General features: G+C 38.7%; 2 protein-coding genes across 7 annotated transcripts in view; one reads left to right on the top strand and one right to left on the bottom strand.

Annotated features, from left to right (window-relative positions):
- Window positions 1-25126, top strand: part of GARRE1 (granule associated Rac and RHOG effector 1) — a 60970-nt gene extending 35844 nt beyond the window's left edge. For 2 of the 3 annotated variants that reach the window (XM_072872221.1, XM_072872222.1), the window contains exons 3-14: window positions 2713-2919; window positions 5357-5497; window positions 5775-5870; window positions 6008-6169; window positions 7117-7275; window positions 11819-11916; window positions 13150-13275; window positions 13765-14756; window positions 18105-18270; window positions 19165-19299; window positions 21625-21703; window positions 22273-25125. In XM_072872221.1, coding sequence (XP_072728322.1) covers window positions 2713-2919; window positions 5357-5497; window positions 5775-5870; window positions 6008-6169; window positions 7117-7275; window positions 11819-11916; window positions 13150-13275; window positions 13765-14756; window positions 18105-18270; window positions 19165-19299; window positions 21625-21703; window positions 22273-22596 — 2685 coding nt within the window. In that variant the 3' untranslated portion in view covers window positions 22597-25125. Of the gene's footprint in view, window positions 1-2712; window positions 2920-5356; window positions 5498-5774; window positions 5871-6007; window positions 6170-7116; window positions 7276-11818; window positions 11917-13149; window positions 13276-13764; window positions 14757-18104; window positions 18271-19164; window positions 19300-21624; window positions 21704-22272 lie in introns of all 3 variants that reach the window. The other variant, XM_072872223.1, reaches the window with a different exon arrangement.
- SS18L2 (SS18 like 2) lies at window positions 1511-27445 on the bottom strand. 4 transcript variants are annotated; one of them, XR_012044096.1, is made up of 4 exons: window positions 27295-27445; window positions 27047-27123; window positions 25993-26183; window positions 1511-2815 (listed from the first exon to the last, which is right to left on the bottom strand). XR_012044096.1 is itself a non-coding variant. In XM_072872224.1 (3 exons), the coding sequence occupies exons 1-3, from the start codon at window positions 27361-27363 to the stop codon at window positions 26096-26098; spliced, it is 234 nt and encodes a 77-aa protein (XP_072728325.1). In that variant the 5' UTR covers window positions 27364-27445; the 3' UTR covers window positions 25327-26095. The 4 variants fall into 4 exon arrangements, 1 of the variants encoding a protein (XP_072728325.1); XR_012044095.1 differs by lacking the exon at window positions 1511-2815 and adding an exon at window positions 11927-12415; XR_012044094.1 differs by lacking the exon at window positions 1511-2815 and adding an exon at window positions 21051-21193.
- Window positions 27446-27696: the final 251 nt, after the last annotated feature.

Here is a 27696-nt window from a genome sequence, read left to right as displayed (position 1 = left end):
CAAGGAAGTCTGAAGTGAGACCTCCCCAAAAAGTCCCATTGCTTCCAACTTCCTAAACAGGAAGACAGATTAGGTAAGGTTATTCAGATGCTGAGATAGATAGCTGTCCTACCTGGTAACAGGTTAGGAAAGTCAAGGTGCTAGAGCTGTATTTCTTGGGACAAAAAGTTTGCAAGCTGAAGACCTCACTGTATGTGCAATAGAAATTATTCTAAGGAATGGTTTAAGAAAACACCACCACTACTAAGAAAAACTTACTAGTTGACACCTGTGATGATACCAGTCCATCTTTGATTACGACATAGTGTCTAGGTTTTAGTTTGTTCTTATTATGGTCTGAAGCAGTAGAGTCAAATGCTTCTGCATGGGAAAGGAGGGAAACACAAACTCGAAAAAGAGATGGTGGTGTCTCTAACTGTGAAAAAAATGCATCCATATGCTAATATTGTTCTGCAGATTTCACAACAGAGATTTGGTATATTGCTGTACACACTTGGGTAACTGCTGGCCAACCCTGGCTGTATTTGTTAAACTGGTGGCGGTCATGCTTCTTTCCCACAGTTAAGACAGATTCAGCTCTCTGGAAGAAAATCCTCAAGAAGTGAACTTTAAAGCAAAGTGAGTTTGGCATCTGCAGTGAGTGTTTAACAGCGCAAAAATCCTCCACCACTTGGATTTTATTTAAGCAGTTAAAACCATCCTTACCCGTTTCTGAGGAAGACTGAAATAGATTATTTTTCAAACAAAATAGAAGTTCAGTAAAGCAGATGTTATTATTTATCTTTACTGTTTAACATTGTAAATTATACTAGGAATGTTGTGTGCTGCTACTTAAAAACTAAATCATTTGTTTATTTTGAGTATTATTCCCAGGCAGGGGAAACTTCAACCTCTGTACCTTAAATATTCTTTGAAACTTAATCGGCTTGAAATTCCTAATGAGTCCTAGTTTCTTCTTCCCCTGAGAACTGCATTCTTTGTACACAGAAATATTCAGACCGCCAGTTGTCTTTTCCCGCAGTTTTCTTATAAATCTTTCTAATCTTGTAGCCAGGAAAGTTAGTGTTTCATTCATTTTATCATTTGCTGACTGCCTTTTTAATAAGGCAAACTCCACTTTCAGAGGTCAGTCAAAGTACCAAAAATGTTTAATTTTATGCCTTGTACAAAGAAGGGAAGTGAGTGAACCAGAATGGAATGTCAAAAGGAGTCCGGATGCAATGGAAAAAAGCATTGCCACCACTGGTTCTTCTGAAGTAGATAGTTAATGCATATAACTGTTTGTGTGACTACAGAGCCTTGCCAGTAAGATCATTGTGTCTGAATATTTTTATCCCAGAAGAATGTAGCTGAAAATAAGCCAGATGATTTATTTGCTCCAAGGCACGATGGCTTTTTACATTATCTGTGTATTTTATGAATTATTCCTAAAATGGAATTCAAGTTGAGTCTTTTTTAATAAATCAAAGTCAAATACACATTTTAAACCACTTTGTGTGACAAACTCCATAAAAGAAGCAAAACATTTTGAATAGCTTTTAAATACTTTCGACAGTAATTTGAAAATACTTGCTTCTCTGCTGCATTCTAGTTATGCTTTGTTGTAAGCTTTTGTCCGCTTAGGAGAAGCGTGGCCCTGAAGGTAGACGGAGCACTCCTGTTGTGCTGCTTTGCTTTCCAGGTTGTCCTTCCGGATGGTTGCACTCCTGGCTGTTCTTCCACGTGTGGTGGCTGCACCTACTCAGTTTGTGTGACTTGTTTCGTTTTGCTTGCGGTAACTGAGGCATATGTCTGTCTTCAGTCAGAATTCTCATTAGCGTTGGTATGAGAGAGGGAGATAAATGGGGGATGGAAAGGTGCAGGGGACAGAGGTCCAGGATGTGGAGCCCAGCTCCGGCTGGCAGAGGTGGGCACCCCTTCCCTGGCACAGTGCTGGTGCTGCCCTCAGCCCAGTGAGTACGGGGAGGGACCGGCAGCCCTTTGCTTCCCTGCCTTTCCCTTTCCTTGGGCTTTCCAAGTGAGTATTACATGACCCATTTCAGTGAAATATTCTGAAGAGAAGATTTGTGCCGGCATTAGCAGCTCCTGTCAGACAATGCAAGTGACAGGGCTGCAACTTCGTGCATGCATTCTGCAGCCACTATTGTATTCTAAAAATGGCACTGTGTTGCCACTGTATTATGTGGCAAAAGGTTTTTCATGCTTATTACTGGTTATTGCTCTGCTTGGATGATAAACTGCTGGATTAAACTTTTTCTGATTTTTATGATACTGTTTTAAAATGATTCAGATTTTTTTTGTTTTGGGTTTTGTAGCATGAATTCAGCTAGGTCTATGTGCAAGTCGGTTTTGCGTTTGACTTTGTCCTTGTGATAATATGCTACTCCCATTTTTGTGTTGTTTCATGTGCTTGATACTGCTAAGTAACTTAACAAGCTTTTCATTCTTCAAGTAACCATAACTTGGGTGTAGAAGTAAAAATGACATGGGATCAGTCTGATCTCCCCTTAATTCATAGAAACGAATGCTCACGTGCTGTTACCTTAAGTCAATGGTTAAATATTGTGTGGTACTTATGATCTGAAGCATTATTTTAATTAAAAAAGACCTGAGTTTAACTTGGTTCTTTACTCCAAACACTGAACAAAAAGGAAGAACAGAAACTTCTGTGAAATCTATTTGCTTGAGACTAGTTTGTTTCTTTTCCCGCAGGTACTTGGGCGATGTTTCCTGACGGTGATGCAGGTCCACTTTCAGTTCCTGTCACAAGCTTTGCAGAAGGTCCAGCCGGTGGCACACTCTTGCTTTGCTGAAGCTGTAGCTCAGGAGAGAAAGAACGTTAGTGGGGCTGGAGCCTCAAATTTAAGCCCCACAAATGAGCTAGAAGATGCAATAAGATCATGGAGAGGAGCAGCAGAGGTACGGAGGTCTTGCTGTAGGGACGTTATATTTAGTGAAACCTAAATTCAGCCTGGGTGCCCTTATAAAGGAAGAAAATCTCTGATTTTGAAGACATGCTACATTTGAAGGGGTGAACATGGTGCAGTTAGTTTCAGATGCTAGAACTTGTTTTACCTATATGGTGATTATACTATCTTTGCCTTGTGTAAAGTTTTCTTTGTGATATGATTGTACATAAGGGGTGCACAAACAGTGGAAACAGCTTTTTGTTATTAGTAATGAATGAACAATGTTCAAATGTGGTTTGGCAGACAGAGGGAATTTAAAAAAACCATACAATAAGTCTTTGCAAAAAAATCTTGATGAAAAATAATTTAGATAAAGCCTATTTCTCTTAAATTTTGAGCATGGATTCTATTTTAAACTTAAAAATCTTTATGGTAACTTTTAACACTTTTGTCTTCATGCTGTTAAGCTTGATGTTGCTTGATCTATCAATTGATGGAATGTTAATCATATTACTTAAATGTACCACTCTCCGGACTTGTATTTTCACAAACACTTGCCATCTGTGGAATCCCTACTTTTCCTGCTGGAAAAAGTACTTTACGAAGAAAATTAGTTTTATGAGCTTTTCTGCTTTCCCTTGCACTATTGAAGTCTGCAGACTGATAGATCAAAATGGATTCAGACACTGAGTGCGTGGTTTCCTTAAATTCAAGTAACTTGGAGCATGTGTTTTTGAAGTCTAATTTGGCAGCCCACACAGGCTTGTTAATCATCTTGACTGGAAATCTTGTCAAGGTTTCCATTTATCAGCTAACATCTGCAAGGTATATGAAAGCAAACAAGTTTCCTTTAGAACTATGAATGCAGAGGAATTATTTGTAATTTTTACTGCAGCATAAATTTTTTTAACTGGATAAAATAAAGATTTGGGAGTGCTTTAGGTGTATTACAGATAATTGTAACAGGTCTAATCCTGGTATAGCTTTACTCCGTTTGCATAAAACCAGTTAATTTTATGTTTAATATACTTAGTTCCTTAAAACTGTATTACAATTTCTAGAAATGCCCTGCAATTTTGTTTAAAGTTTGTTTAAAATGTGGTTAAAATTAAACTTGGGTTTGCAGAATCTGGGACCTTAACTTTCTTTTTTTACCTCCTTAACAGCCCACTTCAGCTATTTCTGTTAATAAAACCTGTATTTCAAAATAGAGTTTAGTACAAGTAGTACACTAATCAAATCCGTTATTAAACATACAAGGGGAGGAGAAGAGAAAAATACAGATTTTTCCTAGTTCCGGAATAACAATAGAAGAAAATTCTCAATTTTTATGATTGACTAAAATAACTAATCTGAAGTATTTATGTGGGGTTTTAGGATAGCATAAGAAAAATCTGTGCTCTGTAAATAAACAAAATCTCTCTCTTCTCTTATAATTGTAGATAGACTAATATACAAGTCATTTTGATAGAAGGGAGACTTGCAATACTGAAATCTTTCCAAATTTTTACTTTGTGGAGTGGAAGGTAATCCATTATTTCCATATAAGATCAGCCTCTCTGGCAGGAGAAGACACTGCTGTTTCAGAATAAAGTTTAAGATGACACTTTGTCAGTAGCTCAAAACTATTTTTCTTTTTTAAGATTTTTCACTTGGAAAATGCTGTAACTTTGTATTTGTCAATAAGGTGAGCAATGTGTCTGTCCATTGGCTGTACTACCAAAAATCCCCAATTTGGACATTCTGCTTTAGAGCAGGACTCCTTCCTAGACTGAAAACTAAGCTGTATCTGAGGCCTTAAATGCAGTTGAGAGTAGGTTTCTATTTGTTTTACCCTGCTCAGTAGTGTAATATTTTACAGTTAAAACTAGATATTTGGCTTTTCACATTTCTTATTTTTCAAAATCATGTTACATAAAGCTATTCTTTTGCTGTGCTAAGTTGATTTTACAGTCTTGTGTGGCTCTTCTCAAATTGCAGCACAGTAATCGCCCTTAATTTTATAAAATATATCTTCTTATGTACACAGGAGTCTTTGTACACATGATTAAATGTATCTTCTGTTTCCGTGGCAAGTAATACCCTTTATGTTGAAGTTACAAGTCCCTTCTCTGGTAACCATTGTCATCATGTGGCCTGTGTAACAGGATCCTTAGTCCTGAGAGGGAGCTGAAATAGTAACAGCAAACAATGTTGAATTAAGTTGTTAGCCAACACCTATATGCCATACAAATTACATCAGATTTGTACTTTCAAAGTAGCAGTAGAGGTTTAATAAGTTATAATAAATAATCTCCTCCAGATCCTTTCCACTGGGTGCTGCTTCTCATCTCCTTTATAATGTTTTAAGCTCTGTGGGGGGGTTTTGCTCCTCTTTAAAATTTAATTAAGCTTGACCTGGTTTAATGTTGAACCTCTTTACCCTGGATTTTTATTTTACATTACAGGCCACATCTCGACTGCGAGAAAGAGGCTGTGATGGATGTTTGGCAGGAATTGAAGTTCAGCAACTTTTCTGCTCACAGAGTGTGGCAATCCCTGAACATCAGCTCAAAGAGCTGAACATGAAAATTGACAGTGCTTTGCAGGTGAGTTTTTAAAGTCTGCTGCTTTCATGTGCATGTAGTACAGTCAGTGGGCCAAGGAATGAAATAGGGAAGGAGTATATTACTGCAGAGATATGTACGACAGGCAGCCATGAGGTATTTGAGAATTACAGTATTGAAATCTTATACAATAAATGTGTGTATGCCGTAGAACTGAGTAGGGTACATCCATATAACAATTCTTATATATGTATCCAGACACAATGACTGCATGCTTAGTTACTTGCCTGTGCTATCTCAACTTTTTGTTTAATGTCAGGCTTACAAAGTGGCTTTGGAGAGTTTAGGCCATTGTGAATATGCAATGAAGGCTGGCTTCCACTTGAACCCAAAAGCTATTGAAGCAAGTCTTCAGGTAGGATCTGCTAAACCTGCTCTCTCTTTCATCCCTCCTCACCTTGAAAATAACTATTTACAAAAAAAAATTGGACTCCTATTAGGATTTTCTAATGTCTTAATTTATTCTAATTGTTCTGTTCTTTTATATTTCAGGGCTGTTGCAGTGAAGCTGAAGCCCAGCAAACAGGAAGGAGACAGACTCCACCTCAGCCAATTCAGTGTGAACTGCCCACTGTACCTGTTCAGATAGGATCACATTTTCTGAAAGGAATATCCTTTAATGAGTCTGCAGCAGAAAACCTGAAGCTGAAAACGGTAATAACCCTGAATCTAACGACAGGAGTGAAGGAAAAAAAAGAAAAAAAAGAGTAGAACTCCTTAAAATTCAGAGAACAACTGCAGTAGAAGTTCAGTGCCAAACTTGTATTTAGAAGTGTGTATTTTTAGCCTGACTTCCTGTGGAAACAAGATGTTGATAACATTATAGGTCCACGCCTGTTACTGATAACATTTTAACCACCTGGGCAAATTCAGTCCAATATGAGAGGAGCATAGAAGTCTAGGAGGTAATGAAGATTCTATTAACTTTTTGAAAACAGGTGTGTTAGGTCTCAAGAATAGCTGAGGAAAGTGAGCCCTTACAGATGCCCCAACCAGGTGATGCACTTAGAGCTTTCTTAGATGCCAAAATAAGTCTGGCCCAGCCTGGTGCTAAGGCAGGTACTTGAAAAAATATTTTGTAACAAAGCTCCTTTTAATGTCTTCTTACAAACTTTAATCAATTTTTAAAAAATAATTTAAAATTGTGGAGAAGTTAATTGTATTTTCAGTATTAAGGAATGGAGAAGATGTCAATTCAGAAGTAATTTGGGCAATTTTAATCAGCATTTTCACTTTTTTTTAGATAAGACCAGTTCTTCACTCCTGAAAGAGTTGAAACAATCCACAGCTCAAAATGCTGCTTTTCTGTTGTCCTTGCAGTGCTTTTTATAGTTTTGATTAAGCCGTTTTGCAAGAATATAAGCAAAAATACTGTTTATGATTTTGGAGGAGTATTGTATTCCAAATAGCAGAGATGGTCTTCCATATTTCTGTTCTGCAGCTGAGCTCTTCTAGTTATACAAGACTGTTCAGAGGTAACAGACATTATAGTTGTTTGAAAAACTTGTAGAACAATGATAAATACATATGGAAGCATTGGTGTTAATGTTTCTGAATCATGTGTTTTGTATGACAAAGTTTTTATGATTTTTTTTTTTCAGCACACAATGCTGCAGTTGATTAAGGAAGCTGGATGCCATAACGGACTTACACCACGGGATGACTCTCCTGTTACTGAAGTACTAAATCAGGTTTGCCCTTCCACTTGGCGAGGAGCCTGCAAAACTGCTGTACAATTGTTATTTGGCCAAGCTGGACTGGTAAGTGACTATGAATAGGCTTAGCAAAAAAAGGGCTACTTAAACATCCTGAAGAGAAACTAGATATTTTAAAGAGTTTGGAAACTAATTTCCAGTGTCTTTTGTGTTTCTCCATTTTTAACGCTGCAGCTAACTTCATCTGGGCAAAATGTATCCCCGTAGAATGTATGTTCGTAGATGGTATCTGTAGTTTATAAGAACAGGAGGAGGTACTGTGTACTTTTTAGTCTCCGTTACCAGAGGGAACACAAGAAATGAAACTTCTAATTCATAGTGAAAAAGAAAGATTTTCAAATCTATAGATGACCATGTTAAAAAGAAACATCCCTTCCCCCCCTTCTCTCAGAATAGCTTTAAAAACTGCCATTTTTTCATTTCCTCTCTACTTCGAATGGAGTTTCCCACCCAGCATAAGCCAGGAAGTCCTCTGCACCAAGTAATGCTACTTGACATCTCCAACAGAGGGCAGAGCAATTAAATACCTTGCTGTAGACATATTGTGTTCTTTAGAAACAAACCCCATGGGTTTTACAGTATCTAAACAGTTGCTAAAAATAGATGCTTGGAACATACTCTGATGAGAAAACGCATTTGTGCTCCCGTAACTAATTACTGCAATCTCTTAATTTAATAGAGTGTTCATTCATGACACATAGGTGTTTTGGACTACTGTGAGTTTTCATTTGACTGGACAAATAAAAGGGGGGCAAGAATGCAATAGGATAGGAAGGAAATGCAAGCATAAACGTGCACCGTAGCCTGTAATAGTTTCTGTCAAGTATTCTTTGAATCATCTTTAACCTACAATGAGCTAAATGCTTCTTGTTGATTCACATACTGATTCTTTGTTCAAGGTGATGGTGGGCCATCAGGACTTTGTAATTTCTGATGAAAGGATCCATATTGCTACATACTTTGTAAATACCACGTTTTTCAAACATCACACAGCTGATTAAGCGACTTTGACCTTCTGACCTAGTTAATTAAACCATATGGTTTTTGGTACCATTAATAGGTTCTCCAGTAATGGTGAATGATAAATTGTAAATAACAAATTTGTCAGATATTTCTACTTTAGCATTCCTTTGATACTAGATATTAGATATTCCCTTAATATTTAATGTCTGTTAGAGAAGTAGGTTCAAATCATACACGAAAAGTCAGTTGAATTCCAGTAAAGACAACCTAAAATCAAAGGGCTAGACCATCAATATCATAACAGCAGTGCATCTGCTATCAGTCCTTACTTCACTGTGATACAGGGATTTAAGGATAGAAGATGGTAGTGCAATAACCACTTTGTATAAGGAAGTTTTACAGGGAGGCATAAGAAGGTGCTATCTTCGCAGGGAGAGAAAGCAGCTGTGGAATAGTAGGATTGACCAAATTTCTGCTTAAGGTGTTCTGAAGGAAAACATGTATTAAATATTAATAAATACAAGAAGAACTAGAAAAAAGGATATGGTTAAGTGGAATAGTGTCTTCACCTGCCATAGTTCATGGTAGGATGCTGGGAGTCAGCAGCAAGGTATGGGAAATGAGGCCAAGAAACTGTTTCTCAGCAGCCCTATGGGAGTGTGCCATAACTCAGGAGGAGTTCTTGGCTCCTGAGTGTCTAGATGAGGAATGCCTTGGAGGACGCTGCACCTCCCACCATTTCCTTTCCGGGGGTTTCAGGGTTGTGCACCTCAAGTCCTGCCCTGATGAGATTTGGGGAGTGGCCCGATGCACACTTGGACTCGGGAGTCTGGAAATCTCCTCGTGTCCCCCAGTCTAGACATAACTAGTTAGACTTGCCAGTAATTAAAGTGCTGGTATTCTTCAGGTTTATCATAACATTTGGAGAGTTGTCAGCATAAAACTTACCTATACATTCTCCCAAATGACAGTGCTGATATAAGGAATGTTACTTGTGTTGAATCATGAATGTCTCCAAAGATTTTTTTGCGTGAACCTCTGGTTCTGAAAGTAGCAGGTTTCTATCTTCAAAGACACAGTAATGAGCTATACACATGACAAAATACTTGAGAGGCTTCTCTCCTCCTTTCATTCTCACTTTGATTTGTTACAATTTGGAAGGGTTGAGGGTTGAGGTTTTTCTTTATAAACTGTGTGCAGTAATTTTTTACAAGATTCAATTACGCTTGTATGTAGCCTCATGCAATGATGAGAAATTGTAATTTGCTTCTTTAAAGCATTCTTTGGGTGGAGATGAGAGAGGAAACACCTGTAAAACATGAACAATAGATGTCTGATGCACAGGAAGCTACCCTCTAAGCACCCACCAGGCAGGGAGGGAGAATGTGTTTATTTTATTTTGTGTAGAACTCAGATAAATGAATTGTGGGACAATATTACGTAGTCTTTGGTTTACTGCTTTTAGAAACTAAGCTGTCTGCATTAGTTCAGAACGGTGTGTAAATTTGTCATTTAAATACCAAATTTAAAAAAGAACATTACTTGACAGTCTTGCTGTCTTAAGCCTATATTGCCATGTGCCTTTCAAGAAGAAACTCATTAAGAGTGGAAAGCCCAATGAGATGTGACGTAGTTTGCTTGGTTATTTTAGGCTTCAGGTTTTTTAACATAAGAAATAATTTTTAGAAGTGCAGTTTTTCCATTTTTACCTTAGCATAATATATTAAGAATTGTATTTTCAGATTTGGGTCAGCTGAAGAAATCTCCACGTTTGAATAAAAATAACGTGTATTAAAATAGTTAAATTCGGAGGATGAGTGGAAATAAAACTATGAATTGGCCTCATGCAAAGTCATGAAGAGAAGGTTTAACTGAGTCTCTAGCCATCCTTTTTTGTGCTAGTAGATCTTTCTGTAGCAAAAACCAACATGCATTGCAGAAGCACTAAATCTTAGTAACGTTTAAATCCTAGATGTCGTAACTGACCAAATATTGAGAAATGTAAAACTTTTTTTAAAGGGAAGAAAGGAAGATGAGGGGGGTGGGGTGGGACATGACACACACCCTCAACAAAGCCCAGACCATGAGCACTACCATGCACCACTACCAGAAGCTGATGTAGGTCTGCACAAATCAGAAGTTTAGTTCTGACTTACAGGCCTGAGAGACAGACAGTATTTTTATTGGGAGTTGAGAAAAATCACTCCTAAGTTAATCTCTCCTTATCCCAGTTATAATTGCAATATAGCTGAATGGCTTATTACCAAATTACATAAAATTAAAATGGTACAAATACAAGGAAAAAAGTAATGGAGTTGCCCTGTTATTAAATGAGAGGCATTTTCATGAGTGGATAATAGCATGGTCTTTTGTCACCGTGCTTAGACATGTTTTATGAGTTCAAATAAACTTGGGCAAATGCTTAGAGTCAGCTGGAGGAAAACTAAGGCCTTATGCTAAAATATCTAAAAGGTGGGAAATAATTGTGTTCAAGTGTGATCAGATGGTTTTGTTAAAGCAAGAGAGAGAAGAGACTCTCAGCATTAGTCATATTTCACATTTCTTCTAACTGGTTGTCTACTACTGGTTATGAAGTAGAACCAGTGTAGGATGATTGCAAAAAAGCCAGTAATATCCCTTGAGGCTTATTTATACCGGAGGACTTTTGCCATTTCAAGAATAAATGGTACAGCTAATCTGCTAGTCACTGAAGCAAGAACTGCTGACTGCTGCCAAAAAGCTGCTGGTTCAGCATGACCAAAATAGGAAATTATGGAAATGATCAAAAAGGCCAACCCATGCACACTGGACAACAACAGAAAGCACAAACCAAATATGGAACTTACTATCACTGGTATTAAAGTTTAAATGAAGCTGAAGTGAATCCATTCCTTCTCAGTTCCATAAAAAGAAAGGTTCATGACAGAAGGTTAATTTTCAAGACTTTCATCTTCCATATATCTTCGTGATGTCTCACAGAAGGCTCAGAATTCAACAAATTGAACAGTCACTTTTCTCCTCTTTATATAATAGGGAATTAATAATAGTACAGTTCCGTTAGGTAGAATAGAGAAATGTTGGTGTGGGATTTTATAACCTTAAAGGGGGTGGGGTGGGGTGTGTGTGTGTGTGTGTGTTAAGAATTGTGAGCTCTGTGAAGAGTTTCAGACTAAATACCACTTGTCTATCATACCGTGCACTGCAGTTAAATTACTTAAAATATTTTCATAAATAGGTGTTTGGGAGCTATTAAAGTAGTAATAGTGCCAAAGGTCTCAAATGTAAGGGCTGTTATACGAAGCCATTGGTAACTACCAGCTGTTAGGTAAAGCAGTTGGTAACTACGTAGTGATGCATAACTACAGTATTTAATTGAGAAGAATTAAGTCCTTGAAACATAGGTTACTGTATCAAACTAATAATTTTATAGTATTTCTCTTTTTTATATTAAAATAGAAATCAACTTATAATGATTTTGTGAGTGGATTTGTTTTTATCTGGTTATTTTTTTGCACCTGTAGCATGGCAGGGAGGTAAGACTATTGCATCTTAACTACAGGGGTGATAAAATAACTGGAACTAATTCTTAAAATAACTTCCATTTTATTTTCATTTTATTTGCTAGGTGGTTGTGGACACAGCACAGATTGAAAATAAAGAAGCCTATGCTCCTCAGATAAGTTTAGAAGGATCCAGAATTGTGGTGCAAGTTCCATCAACTTGGTAAATAAAAATACTGTATTGCAGATTATACTAATAGCTATGACTGAAATATATAGGGAAAAATAATTGCAGTACAAATGGAAGAGAGAATACTACACAATTATGGCATATCTTCTTTAAGTTCCTTTATCTGGAACTGTTTGAATACCACCATTCCTGACAGACTGGCAGTTGTACTTTAGCTGTCTTGGTACAGAGCTGCCTCTGTTGGAGGCAATAGAAGAGAGGCAGTGCTGGGGCAGTAAAACATACTTCTAAAGAAAAAGTAGAAGCTTGATGATAAAAGAGAAGATTTAAAAAAAAAAATTAAATCCAGTAGTATTCCTGTTATGCTCCTCCCTGGCAGGTCCTCACAACTGTTACCTGAGGAAGGCCAGGAATTAGATGAGATTAATATGAGAGCTGTAGCTCTTTCTTCACTGAGCTGTTCTTTAAGCGCTGTCATGAACTGCAGAACTCTGTGGTCCGAGATGCTATTCCTACCAGTTTAGTTGACTGCCTAGGAAAGAAAGGTAGGATTAATCTGCAGTTTAGGTGAGGATTTCTTCCCTTTTGAAACAATTATTTGGAATTAGAACACTTCCTTTCTCTGTTACTTCGGAGTACTCAGTGTTACAAATTTCAGTACAACACAGTTCATTCATCCCAATCCTTAGTGAGATAGCCTGTTACTAATGGTACCAATGGTATGTCCACAAGTACAGGTCAACTGAGAGTCTGTTTACCCAAATACATCTTTAATTCCTCTATACAGTATGAAGTGGCACTTCTCTGTTCTCTTTATGTAAATTGCTCTATTATGAAAGAACTAAAATAATGCAGAGTGCTTTGAGCCAGGCTTTGTGTGCTCTGGAAGAGCTCCGCCTGCTGACACACAGTAAGAGTGCCTCTTTACTCCTCTCTGCTGGAGGGGCTCATTAAGTACTTGACAAACGTGCTAATATTTAGATTTAAGTTATTCTGATTTCACCTCAAGTTCAGTCCTAATTCTGTGCCATTAATGAGGAAAATTCACTAATCCTGCATCTTCACAGCTCAGTAAAATCTTCCCCAGACTGTTGGATATGCTGAATCATTTTCCACATAGAGTCTGTCAGGCAGGGGGTTCTTAGCGCTGGACTCCAGAGTGCACCCATGTCCTAGTGTTTTGTGTCAGGTCTGTTGAGTGCTCTTGCCATTTTCCAGAAATGGGCTTTGTGTATTTGATTTTAAAGTTAAACTTAATGATTACAGGTGTCTGAAAGAAGATCCAGCAACAATGTCTTTGCTACAGAGGAGTCTGGATCCAGAGAAGACTTTGGGACTAGTAGATGTGCTCTATACTGCTGTGTTTGACATACACAGGTGGAAGGAAGGAAGGTACATCTCTTGAGCCTCATGCTCTACTTTCCTAGTTTAAACAAAGCCATCATTGTTGAAAGATCTGTACTGAGGCATTTGATAGTACTGGTTCATCAGAAGGGGTCAAAGTGAGAGCAAGAAATTGGTAATCTACATAGGTACCTTATGGTTACATACAGAGAGACAACAGCCTTTTTAAAAACAAACCAGCCGCTTATCCAAGAGTACAAAAGTATTTGTTTCTCTCTTACAAAAATACTTGCTTTATATTAAATTAGTCTCCATTTAGGTCTTGAAGCACAATTAAAATTTCTTAAGGAATGGAAAGTAGTTAATGCTGTTGCAAATACTAGTAATAATTTGCATTGTTACCGTAAGTAGCTGATGAACTTGGCAATCTTTGGTTTTGTTTCTTCCACTAGCTATTACCCAAATACACGTTTTCCTCCAAAGTACAAACTCAATTATGTATTGGGTGGTTTGATATACGTGTTTTTGTTGATGCAGGGAGCAAGCTTTGCCTTGTATTCAGATCCAGTTACAGCGTGAAATCTCAGACTTTGGGAATCAAGTTGACATGCCATCCGGAAATGGAAGCAAATCTTCAGGTGGTCTACAAAAGACATTCTCAAAACTGACTTCACGGTTTACAAAAAAAACTTCCTGCACCAGTACAAGTAACACTGGAAGTTACTCAATCCCCAATACACCTTCCAAAAATGTCTTCATAAGTTCCAGTTCAGAGGAGAAAGCTAAAATGCCCACTAACATAGATGCACGGTTACAAAGCATTTTGAACATTGGTAACTTTCCTAGGACGGCAGATCCACTGCAGCCAATTCAGAGCACAAATAATCAGCTAGTGAATGGGTTTCTAGTTGAAAGACGGGACAACTTCTTCAAACTGGATGATGGCAAGGATGACAAAGGTATGAATTTACCAACTGACCAAGAAATGCAGGATGTTATAGATTTCTTGTCTGGTTTTAACATGGGCAAATCCCAGCAGACTTCCCCGATGGTGAAAAGAAGGAACTCTGTTGCATCCTCTACAGCAACAGAACAAAAATCAGGAACAGTACAACAGCAACCGCAATCTGTCTCTCACACACCACTGCATCCTTCTCAGCAAGGCTTGTCACAGCAACAACAGTCACAAAAGCAGCAGCAGCAGCAAATGCAGTATTACCAACATTTGCTTCAACCTATTGGACCACAGCAACGTGTACCTGCCAAATGGCTAACTAATTCTTCACAGCAGCCAGCCCAAGCTGTTGGAGCTGGATTGTCTCATATAAACCAGTGGAACAATCCTGGTTTTTCAGATTTAAGCTCTGATTTGTACAGCTTGGGTCTTGTGAGCAGCTATATGGACAATATGATGTCAGAGATGTTAGGACAGAAACCACAAGGACCTAGAAACAACACATGGCCAAATCGTGACCAAACTGATGGAGTGTTTGGGATGTTGGGAGAAATCCTGCCTTTTGACCCTGCAGGTGTGTGTCTCTGCCTTTATTACGTTTTTATAAAGGTCCTTTTACAAAGAATACTGTTAAATATTGCTAGCAATAACTGTCATTTCCCAGTGCTATCCACCAGATGCTAGGGTGCTTACAATGGCAAGTAGCTATTTATATGTATGCCTCTTTTCTTTTTTTAACAGAACGTGAACTAAAGTACAAGCAGCTTTCATGAATAAATACAAATGCAAACAAATTCCTTGCTCCTTGTCCCAGTTGTAGTAGTTCTGACCTTTCCTATATGGACCACATCAAAGTACTGAAACAGATACTCACAGATTATGTTCCTCCTATTTTTAATTTGTAAAAGTCCTTAAAACCATTGTTAACTCCTGAACTTATATATTTTATCTCTCCCCAAAATGATCCTTCCTGCTCTTTACCAGTCTTGCAGTCTGGAGATACAGCCGGATTGCATCTTTCCCGTATCCCTGCATTTCCCCTCCATTACTGTGCAATTCCATGGGAGTCATACTGGTTCCTGTTCTACAGCTGTTACTGCAGTGAAAAGCTTGGATGCTGAAGGATTAGAGACTAAAGAGCAAGTGCCATGTGGTTTGCCAGATGTGTTTGAACCACCAATAAATTGTAAATGTAGAGGGGATTATTGTCAGAGATGAAGTGCGATAAAATTTTGTAGCCATAAGCAAATAGCTAAAGACTATGAAATTGACTGTAGAGTCTAAGAGGAGATTAGTGAATTCTTCTGATAGTAGTACGAAGAACAACTTACAAATCTATTATCTCGTAAATATAATTTCTGTTGGCCTGGACCATAGCTACAGAAACTTTGTAGTATGCATTTATGAAAACTGCCTGGAGGGAGGCAGCACTAGAACTAACAGGAAAATCTTTTATCAAACCATGAATCCGTTTCCCACGCTCGTTTGCACACGTGTGTGTGTTAGGACTGTGTAGGCGTCTCAGAAACCAGCTCATTTAACTCATAACTTTGATAGTAATTTTGTAAACTTAGTTGATAAATTAGTGGCGTTTATAAGGCAAAAATAGGCATCATAGTTATCAAAAGCTTCTTAACAACTGTAAGTCTGAATTAGCATAATCTTATTTAAACATACTTATGGTATATACTTCAGGATTATCATAACCTTTAAGGAAGGATAAAATTATTTTCAAGCACCAAATACATGTATGTGTAGGGGAAAAAAAATGCATGTATACAAAGGACTGGCATTTTTAGCATTTTGAATCCATTATAGTTCTGCAGTATTTTACTTTCGGTCTACATAAAGCTACTTGTTTTGTTCCATTTGATATGATGAATATCAAGGACTTTGAAAGCGATACTCTGAAAAGGTGACTTATTCAAGTTGATAAATGGTGCTCTGTGGATTAAGATACATGTTTCTACAGTTAAAGTGATAAGTAAACAGTATTTTCCAAAGATCTGGGGTTTAAAAAACCAACCAAAAACCCCCTTCCAATCCAAATAGGTGTTTCCATTGGAAAGATAACTTTTCTTCATATAACTTGCCAGGTTGAGCTGTGATGTAGGAATTTTCAGTTTAAGCTCTAGTTAGTGTAGTACAGAAAGCTTTAAAACATTAAACACTTTTTCATTTCCAGACTTTCTTATGACTTTGTACATTTGCCATTTGAAACAAATGGCATTACTTTTTTGATAAATATTTTTAGAGCCTGAAAATGATGTCTCTTTTCAGATGCAAATCTGCTAATTAACAATTTGTAAAATTGATGGCTTTTCATGTCAAAGGCTTAACTAGCTACCAAAAATGTATTTTGAAGTACTTTTATCATCTGTAAGAACTTGATGAAGGAATGTTGTAGTAAGAACTAGTAGAAGGAATGCTGATACTTCCAGGTCTTTTGAATTATTTTCACAGATGTGAAAGAATAAAGTAAAAAACATATCTGATAAAAAGCTTTTTACCTGCTATGTTTTCATTGAGGTAAAAATCAACACAAGTTATTATTTTGAATATAACAGTAATTTAACACTTAATGCTATGCACAGGAAAAAAAACCTGGACACCCTTCAGAATCTATCTAGAATCTGTCCTTAGATCTGAGGATCTGCCTAGCTTCCAGCCTCATCTTAAACTGACATAAAGATATTTCTCAAAGAGAACAAGTATTAGTGGGAATATTTTGTTTCTGTACAGCTGTCAGATAGCTCTGTCCCTTGCTTACATAATAAAGAATGTATAGAAACAAACAGTATTTTCTTCATTGTTGTTTTAGTTTGCATCCAACAAAACATTGTGGTGCTCTGTTCTGAAATGTGCCAAATGAAAATGAGGAAACTTTTCTTCTAAATGCTGAATTGAATGTAGGGAAGCCATCGTCTGAAAGACTGATTTCTGCTTTCAGAGCTGTGCATGCTTGTTGGATGTTCTTTAGACTTCACTCTTAAATTAAAACTGAGACCCACAAGCCAGCAGCTCTGTACTTCCTGCTGGAATTACTGTGCATGTAGTCTAGACATTTTCCATAAATTCAGTCAGATTGCAAAGTTTTCCCTCAAAAAAAAAAAAAGAGGGCAAAACCCCAGAAGTGTGTAAACTCAATTACACTGACTCATAACAGCATTCTTTGTAATACATGAATTATTTGCTCTGATCAACTGGGGTTTTAAAACACTTTTGGATTAAAGCTTTTGCTGTGTCTGCTCAAGATCATACTTATCAGATGCTTGGGACACATAAAGCACTTCAACAATAGAAGAATTTTTATTTTTAAGAATTACTGTTCTGTAAACATCAATCTTATTCTGAAATATTTTGCAGATCAGGATCAGAATGTTTTTGAAATTGTTGCCTAGTCTTTGTAGGAAGTAGGTAATTTCTGGACTGTATGTCCTAATGTGATCAATCTGAGTTTCTGATTTATCGAACTAAGCAGGATCACAACACAGCTGGAAATCATGTTGCACTCTGGAATCAACTATAATTGATACATTCTTTTTCTGTGAGCTTGGATGAATGTACAGGCTTTAATTCCATCAGTGCCTGCTGACAGGGTACTGGACCTTTCAGTGTATAGACATGATCATAGTGACAAATACTATTTCCCTGATGGAATGCAAGGGGCAGGTGTACTTCCATGTGAGAATTATTATCCACCATGTATGGATGGTGCGTACCTACTTTTTAAAAACATTTTCCATTCAGTGTTTTTCACTGCTCCATGAAGGGGTATCAACTATTGTCTGGCATTTATTATTAGTGAGGGGATTATTTTCTGTTGTGGGGTATGGTCAAGCTTAAAGGATTAAATGAGGGGGATAATTGCAGTAGAAATAGCTGAATGTCAGCAACTGACTTCTTGGTTTCTTTTATTCAGTTGGCTCTGATCCAGAATTTGCCCGCTATGTTGCTGGGGTCAACCAGGCTATGCAACAAAAAAGGCAAGCACAGCATGTCCGCCGGCCAAGCAACACACGTAGCAACTGGCCTCTTCCTGATGATCCTCATAAAACCTGGCCCTTTCCTGAGTATTTCACAGAAGGGTAAGAGATTGGACAGGCTATGTATTTTTATTGTATGTGAGTCTATTTTACACCCAAACTTGGTAGAATGTGGGAATACTGGGTGTTTTTTTGCAGTTACTGCTGCATCTGTGAAAGCTGCACTTCATTATGTCAAGAGTGAGAAATCTCGAGCCCTTCCTGCTTTGCTGATACTGAAGCACTGACATTTGAGGTCGTCTTTAGAGTGGAATGTATACCAACTTTGACTTGAACACAGGAAATAAGGAATTTATGGCACAGATTCATTCAGAACAGGTTTTTTTCAGTATTTTGAAAACCTTTAAGACCTAGTTTTGATGAAAAGTGATGCTATCAAAGTTGCAGTGCCTGACTGAAATCAGCTTTCCTGATTTTAGCCACTTAATCTTGTTACTATAAGGCAGGTACCTTACAGCAAGTACGTTAGTAGTTCTTAATCTCTTCCAAATCATAACTATTTATTACAACAGAAGTGTTTCAAAATCCTCTGTCCATTTGTCCATAATGTAATAGCTGTGACTCTCAAGCTAGCTTAAAACCAGTAGGACAAGTATGCGTTCTAGCTCAGTTTTGCAATGAAAAAGTCAAGTGCTTAGTGATTCCAAAACCAAGCATCACTTGTTTCTCCTTCCTGACCAAGAGAGGCACTTTTAATTTATATAATTAGTTTAGTAAAATATGTATATATATAAAGTGACTGTAACAGACAAAGCAGTTGATGTGATCACTCAGAAGTAAGTTAAACTACTAGTATTACTGGTACCTTTTACAAAGTATTGACATTTTGTGCTCTGAGGTATCACCTGTGACAAAGATTCAGCATGACTAACTAGGGCATGCAGTCTGGACCAGGCACTGTAAATACAAGGACTAATAAAACTTTTTGTCTTACAGTGATGTGACAAATAGCTGGTCTGGTACTCAAGGAGACTCTGCCAGCTCAAGTGATGAGACCTCCTCAGCTAATGGAGACAGTTTGTTCTCCATGTTCTCAGGGCCAGACCTTGTTGCTGCTGTAAAGCAGAGAAGGTGAGCAAAATGAACAGAAATACCTAACCGCTTCATCAGAGTCTTCTTTTTTTGATAATTTGAGTAGCCACACAAAGGAAATTCCTGCTAATTCAACAGTTATACAAATGTCGGTTTGCATACTACACTGATGATATGGATCAGTGTATAGTGTGTCTGACTTTAATGCTAGGGATTCCCAAATTGAGTTTTATTAGTAGCTGTCTCCTTGTACAAACTAGCGTCTGTGCAAATAGCCAGTTGTTAGCTGAAATTCAGTATGTCTAGAAAAGATCTGACTCTTTCCCTCTTCCAAGAGAATCTGCTTTGGATGCCACTTCTTTCTAAACTACTGAGGCATTAGAGATCACCTTTGAATTGGTTTATTAAACTCTGTACTTCACTGCAGCTTTGTCATGCCCCTAATGTGCATTTTGATGCCAGTAAGTTCCTACTTCCTGGCTTCTACTGCAACTTTGTGGCACTCAAGAAATACTACTGATAATGTCGTGTAGACTTTTGTCTCACCTTGCCTACCACGACTGTTTTATTAGTCGTAAATACATGCCTATTTAGTCCTTTATTTCTGACAATATGAAGAGGTTTAATTGCATTCATAAATAAGCTTAGTAACTTAAAAAACTAAGCCAGTACTTTCAACTATGAAGAATCCACTTAAAAGTAGTAGTATGAATTAACAACAATTGCTTTCTGCTGCTCTAAAGAGCTGGAAACTGGGTATCTTTGAAACCTCAATGATTCCATAGTAGAAGGTAATTAAGACAATAATAAAAGGCACAAGATGAAGCATGAGTACCAACCCAATTCCAATCTGGGATCATTCTCTCAGACTATTTTTCAGAGCGTTTTCTTAACAACAAAAAAAAAGCTAGTTCTGTGCCCAAATATTCTATTTTTGTTTAGATTGCAGAATAATTCAGAGTCAATACATCTAGATACAAGATTGTCTGTCTGCTTTTTGGTGACAGGAAAAAGTCAGTGGATGTACTGCCAGTTTCCTGCAGATTATACCTGGATTGCTATTTTTTATATGCATTGCCAGAAAGGAAGTATACTGGAGTTGAAAATAACGAGACCAAGGCAAGCAGGTTGAAAGGAATCAACCAAAAGAAGAGCTGTTTACTGAATCTTTACACTTACCAAGATTTATATAGAGGGGACAGGAATTGAGCTTCAATAAATGCTAAATTGAAATTAATGGGAGAGTGTTATCTAATAAGCAGTCACAGAAAAAGTAGTCATTATTTGTGTTTTCAAAAAAAGAAGCAGGGAAGGAAAACATAATAAGCATATAATGGGCGAACTAATCTGCCAAGCCACCAGGTATCTAGAGATTGATCATGGAGCGATTCATGGAGCCAGAACAACAAAAGGCTGTGCTTTATGTAGTGCTCTGAAGAGAAGAGCAGAAAGACGTTTCCAAAGACTGTGCTTCATTAAATAAAAACTTAAGCTGAAGTAACAGTACTACTGTCTTATGTTACTTTTAGGAAGAAAAACATTCTACAAGTGAGGGCCTGACAAAATACTATAGCTAAAGCTATACAGTAAGAGAAGGCAAAAGCGTTGAGGGTTCTAAAGCTGACATGCAAAGGACTGCTTACCTGTGGAGGCCTGATGATTGGAGCATGGTGATTTTTTTTTTTTTTTAAACAGAGGATGAAAGGATAAAAGCTCCTGCTTTAATCTACCCCCCCCCCCCCCAAAAAAAAAAACCAAAAAAACCAAAAACAAAACCAAGAAAAACTTCCAGAATGCACATGTGGTCAAGGACTTCTATTTGATATAAGGTATTAGGTCACAGATTTCAAACCAAAGGTGTAACATCTTTCCTCAGTAAAGTCACTGTGCTTCAGCAGATGTTTCACTTGCTCAGCTGTTTCTTTTGTCTTGTCTGTAAAGTTATTTCAGAAAAGATACTTTAAAAAAAAACAACAAACCAAACGAGAGCAGATAACAGAAGAAAAAAGAGAAAAAAGGCAATTTCTGGCAGATTTCTTCAAAGTGGGCAAAAGACTAGCCCATCTTCCTTTCACCTCTACAAAAATGTGTGCATGTTGCTGAAACTGTAGCTCAAAGAACTACTGCACTGACAGTAGTCAGTATTGACAGTCTGCCAGTATTCAATAATGAATTTCTTTCTGCATTGCTTCTTTTACCTGTACTGAGCAAAAATACATGAAACAAGATGAAACGTCAGTACACATTCTAGGCTGTCAAGTATGCCAGACTGAAACTACAGAATGGTATATTGCGGTGGCAGATTCATGTGGGTGACTCATTTAAAAAAAAAAAAAAGTAAATGTCACTCTCTTTTTTGGGCAGAAAACATAGTAGTGGCGAACAGGAACCTAGTACGCTACCATCACCACCTCTTCTTTCTGCAGCAGATGACCGTAATCAGGTAAGCTGAAAATGGCTTTGCTTAGTCATCTTTCCTGTTTGCATTTTGGGGTGGTTTACACTAGGAAAACTACTAGAATAGCAATCTCCAGATTGCTTACTTCGGCTAAAACCCAAACCATTTGCACTCAAGTAGTACTTTTATCACAGTTACCAAGTTTAAATACTAAAATTGGAAATCACTTATCTTTTTCCCTTGCAGCAGAAATTATCACAAAACCAAAGATTTCAAGTTAAGCTAAGAGGCAACACGGTCAATTTTAGTTGTCTGTGCAGAGAAAACAAAAGTATCAGCAGATTTACTACCTCTCTTGCTAGCAATTTTGACTTAGAGAAGGGCTGCTTTGTGTCAAGCAAATGTGCTGAAGTAAATAAAAAGGTTTTTCAACAGGCAGATATTTTAAGAAGAGTGCTATATATATGCATCAATTCTGCTTTCAAACATAAACTAATCTTCTGAAAATTTCTTAAGGCAGGGATAAGGTGACGTCTTAAGTATTGTCTCAAAAAACGTGTTTTGGTATTAAAACAACAAAAAAACCCCCAAACCAACTAATTTTGTTTTCTCAGGATAATAAAACCAAAACCTGGCCTCCAAAGGCACCCTGGCAGCATACGTCCTCTGTCACAAACACACTACCCAGTCAGAGTACATCTTTGTATCCTATGAGCAGCCCTGTCAGCCAGTGGAGCGACACGATGCAGATCCTCCAGTCACCCATGTGGGCAGCAGCCAGCGACTGCGCTCCAGCAGCAGGAATTTCCTCTAACTTTGCCTACGCGCAGCAGCAGCAATCACAACAGCAGGCTTCCCAGCACAAACAGATGAATAAGGGCTTTAAATCTTTTCCAGTAAAGCACGAACGCAGACCATCTTACCTGCATCAGTACTAATTGCTTTTCATATTGGAAAATGCAGCACAGGGCCAAACATAAATTACATATACTTTGTTTCACAATTGTGTATTGGCTATATGCTGTTTATCTCATTAAACGTGGAATTGAGGGGGTTTAAGTGAGAGATACAAACTCTTGAATTCTGATTCAGTGCTGAGCAAATATGGCCAATATGTTTGTTTGATGTACATGAAACAGCCCAAAACTGTGATGTAGAAATGCTTTTTAAAAATGTGTATATTGCCTTTACTTTCAAAACCTTTTTTTTTTTTAAAAAACTGCTGAAGGACTACCATGCAAGAAACACTGTATTTTATAGCTATTTTTCATATAGATTTATAGTTAAACATCTTACTGAAACGCATTGAATACGTTGAAGCAAATATATAGTGGTCACTTTGCTCAACACTGTGTTTAAATTTCTAATGGACAAGCTATAAAGCCTTTGTATTCTCCATAAATGGCCCGTGGGCAGCTTTTTTAAAATGAAGTGCAACAGCAGCTTTTAGTGTGCCACACAAGTGAGTTCGTTATGAAACTGTTGCAGAAACAGTTGTGAAATTGAGTTTTGTGGTAGTTCCCTTACTCTAAGTAAAGATCAGCAGAACCACTCAACCTTGTGTCACAAATGTTATCTGAGCTGCTTAAAGTAGACGGCATCTGTGTGGATAATACGACACTGGTTTTCAAATAAATATGCCATTTCTTACCGCGTCATCTGGCCAAAGGCATTATCCACACAGTGCTCCTTAAGTGTGTGAAAGTATAGCCTAAAAGACTACTTGCATATATTTAAAGTCTTATTTCAGATGCTACAGTTGATTAAAAATTGTGAGCTGGCTCAGAAGATACTAAACTGAAATGTGGGGTAGCAGCTAGTTAAAAGAACATTATTTTTTTTTAAAAGGATAAAGTAATTGTTTGCAGTCAGTATGTGCCATTAAGCGAACCTGTGGAATTAGGAATAACCTTCCAACCAAAGTGGATCTGGGAGAGTGACTGGTGCTTAAAAATTGAAGAACAATGGTAAATATATGTATAGCTATCCCACTGTATATTGAGATTACAAAAGATTCTTTATATAGTTAGAGCTTATTTAAATTTTCATATTTCATCTTTGAAAGAGTCTAAAAACCACAATATTTTCTGGTATAAGAGTTTTGACAGTATTAATCTTATTTTTGTATTTTTCTTAAGTCATATCATTCTAATATGTTAACTACTAGTAAAATGGGTTATTAGTTCTAACTGCATAATTTTTCAATGAAGATAAAGCACATTTGTTGTTTTTGTTTTTACAAACTAAGTACATATATATCTAAAGATACCAAAAAATAAACACAATATATATATATAAATAAAAAGTATACACAACACTAAAACTATTAAACATTTGGGTATTTAAAACCCATCCACCTTTTTTGTTTGTATGGTGACGGGCTATATTTGCAGGCCCAGATTGTTACTTTTTGTGCTGTTTGAGGATGCCAATGTTGCCTGTATTTATGATATTGTCACCATGTTTTCTGAAACTTCATACTTACCATGTTTACAAAGATTTGTTTGCTGTACATAAGACTTTTTACAGTAATGTGCTTTGCACAATCAGTGTGGCTTCTGTCTGTAAATTGTTAATGGTCTGTACTACTATAATTTTGAAAACCCTCTGCTGAAAATGTTAGTGGTTATTTAACTTGATGAATGGTTTTGAGTTTCCTAAATCTTGTCACTTAGATCTAATATTAAATCCTAAATTTGGTTGTACTTACTGGTTATTCATACTAAGACCAAAATGGAAGTTAATGAGAACACTTAATTTTGAACTTTTTCTAACAAGTGCCAAAATTATTGCTATAGTTTTTGCAGTTTATTCATAATTACAAATGCTGGCAAGGTTCTGGACCTACATAAGTGAATTGTGAAAACAAAGAAAGTTTGTCTGCATTTTGACCACGTAGGTGCTACTCTGTCCTTTGCTTCCGATTGTTCTGAACACTGGTAATTTTAAGAATTGTTGCACTTGGCAAATGAGTCTTGCCATTAAACTTCACTTACACTGCCAAGTGCAAGGGTTTGGTGCTTAGTTAACTTACCCTTATTGCAGTGCTTCTTGTGAATAGCTAATGCTTCTGAACTGGAACTGTACATTTTGTATTTTAAAGCTTCTGTAAAAGTAAACTATTTGCTTTATTAAAGATATACATTTAATAGGTCATACCTGTTTAAAATATGCACCTTGCTGAAAATGAGCAGCACCTTAAACTGTAACTTTGGTTTGTAAACAAAGATCTTGTTTCATTAACATGGGATTATTTAACAGTTTGAAAACTGTCAACTGCCTACTTACTGACTCATCATATAAAAATTAACTTTATGCACTGTACAATCTGAAGCATCTTTAAGGCTACTTTTTCAACTAGATTGCACTGAAGAATGTGATACAGAGAATGCCTTAGCAGCGTCTTTGAACTAGTAGCACAGATGAACATTGCCAAAACCAAGGTACTTGAAGTTTTAGCAATCGCAGAGTAAATTTTGATGGTAGTGAGCAAAAAGTAAACTTCCCCCTTACCGGAACTATTATCAAGGCTATTAGTTCAGCTTATGTTAACCATGCCACTGAAATGCACTATCCAAGGGGTGCAAGTAAGCCGTGCTCTTTCTGGATAAGGTATACAAGCATACAGCTGATCATAAATGCTCACAAATACCCAGGAAGCATATGAATCTATTTTGATTATGCAAGAATTTACTTGTTTACAGAGTCTACAGTACAGAGCATTTCAAGCAAAAAGGGAAAGTCTTGACACAACTAGGGCAAACACACAGCCTTCTCTCACTGAAATAAAGGCTTGATTTCTCCCTTGCACTTAATTGCTCTAAGTTACGCAACAGTCCCATCTTTCCTAGAAAAGTTAATGTTTCTATTTCACTGAATCACTGAGCTGCTCCTTTGTTAACGTTACATTAATCCAGAATATACAATAATTTACAAAGAACACCTTTAGTTTATTAAGCACAATTCCTATGATACAAGATGCAAAACAGTCTATTGCTTATATATATGACAACATATGACTGACTTTGTCATGCTGGAGGTAGAAGTTACCTAGCTCAGTGCTTACCCTGTTGTTATACAACCTTAGTCATGAAACAGTCTCTGCTTCAATGAGACTGCAAGAGTCCGCCAAAGGCATTTCCGGTAGTGCTGTCCTGACAGACAGGCTATTTTCAGAAGTATACTACATGGAGTTTTTCAGGGAGAAACAGGAAATGTGATTAGGTAATTATCACCCTCAACTTCTGCTTACAGTAATGGGGAAAAACCTAGCCTAATATTACATCAAAAGCTACATTCACATCTTTAACATAAAAGTACAGATGACTTTTTACCTGCCTTTCAAGACCACACCTTCTCAGCTCTCAAAGTGGGACTCTAAACTAAGTATTTCTATAGATTCTTAAATCATCACTGCTTGGGTCCAGGTATGTGCAGTCAGTCTACAGTCTTCTGCGTGCTGGGTGGTGTCGCATCAGCAATTGTAGCTAAATAAATGAGGTTTCTATGCAGGATGTGCTGGTACCTATGAGAGGAAGAAACACAGTATCTGGGAAATGTGTTCTTTTCTAGCCACCTACCCACACTTTAATAGTCATTTTTGTAATCTGATCAGTATTTGCTGTTAGGGAAAGAAATAGCGAACCGTGAAAACAATGAATCAGGGCAAACGCCTCCATATCCTGTTCTGGTTCAAAAGCCCAGTATATGCCACTGAATTGTACGCTGTAACCAAGTATGTTCTACTAACCAGCTTTGGTGATAGTAAACATGCACATTAAGATCTTTGTATGATCAATATTGAAAAGATGCAGGACTGCAAGAGAGCAGCTCAGGGGTCGGAGATGACAAAGCTCCGCCGTTGGGCTGGTCTGAGCATACAGCCAGCATGGCCCAGGCTCGGCAACCGCTGTCAGCCTGTCTGTCATTCGGGTCCTCCGCAGGCTTAAGAGCTGAACTGCTGCAGAGCCGCAAGCCGGCTACCCTCGGTCCTCCGTAAAAACCACTCGGTGTTTTACACACACTGGCGGGAAGACAAGCCTGCCCAGCAGAGCTGGTTTTCGTATTAACACGGAACAAAAACCTTGACAGAAAGGAGCAGGCATCATCACATTGATTCTATACGGCGGCATTTCTGCTTTACAGATCTGCGCAAATAATTTTGGGGAAGCCTCGTAAGAAGTGCAACGGCATTTGCTTTTTAACGGCTGGAAAGCTCTGGAGAGCAGGAACCGCGTTTCACTCTCGTCAGGGCTCTGGGGCCTGTGAAGCTCTCGGGCTTCCGGGTTGCCCCGGAGGAGGCAGCGAGCGGCCCGGTGGGGTCAGAGCCTGCCTGCCCGTCGCTGCCGGGCGCGCCCCGGCACCCGCGCCCGCGGGGGCTTCACTTACTGCACGCAGTCGGTGGCCCGGCCCTTGCTCTGGTACTCCACGATGCACCGGATCAGCTGGTCGTTCTCCTCCAGCAACTAGGGCACAGGAGCGCGCCGTCACCGCCCGCCGCGAGCCGCTACCGCCCCCCGCCGAGGCCGCGCCGGGCAGGGCAGGGCCCGCTCCACCTCAGCCGAGCCGGCAGGGCCCGTGCTGCCGCAGCCGCCGCCATCGCCGCCGCCTCCCCGGCCCATCGCGCCCGCGCTCACCCGCTGCAGCGTCTCCTGGTTCACCTCCGCCTTCCCGCGCAGCCGCTCCGGCACGAACGCCACCGACATGGCGCCGCCGCCCCGCGCAAGGGCTGAGGGAAACCGGCGGCCCCGCCCCCCGCAGGCTCCGATTGGCGCCCAGGGGCCGCTCGCGCACTCCTCGGCCCCTCGGCGGCGGGGGGAGGCGGGGCCCAGCCGGGGCGGGGCGGGGCGGGGCGCAGCGCGGCCAAACGCGCCCACCGCAGCAGGGCCCGGGGCGGCGCTCGTCCCGCCCGGCCGCCGCCGAGGCCTCTGCCGCGGCCAGCACCGCCCCCGGCCCGCCCCTCCTCCTTTGCAGGAGGGAAAACACCTGCCCGGCGGGAAGAAGGACCCCTCCGCTCGCCGCCTCAGCCCCCGGCCAGC

The sequence above is a fragment of the Ciconia boyciana genome, chromosome 9 (genome assembly GCF_034638445.1).
Source record: "Ciconia boyciana chromosome 9, ASM3463844v1, whole genome shotgun sequence".
In the NCBI taxonomy this organism is placed as follows: domain Eukaryota; kingdom Metazoa; phylum Chordata; class Aves; order Ciconiiformes; family Ciconiidae; genus Ciconia; species Ciconia boyciana.
Note: the sequence above shows the minus strand (reverse complement) of the source record. Positions and strands in the feature narration are given on the sequence as shown.

Bases quoted from the DNA above. Each gene is read 5' to 3' on its own strand.
- SS18L2 (XM_072872224.1), bottom strand. From the start codon at position 27,363: ATGTCGGTGGCGTTCGTGCCGGAGCGGCTGCGCGGGAAGGCGGAGGTG. The intron at 27,124-27,294 runs GTGAGCGCGGGC...CCTGTGCCCTAG, and splicing joins ACCAGGAGACGCTGCAGCGG to TTGCTGGAGGAGAACGACCA. The intron at 26,184-27,046 runs GTAAGTGAAGCC...TTCCTCTCATAG, and splicing joins CGGGCCACCGACTGCGTGCA to GTACCAGCACATCCTGCATA.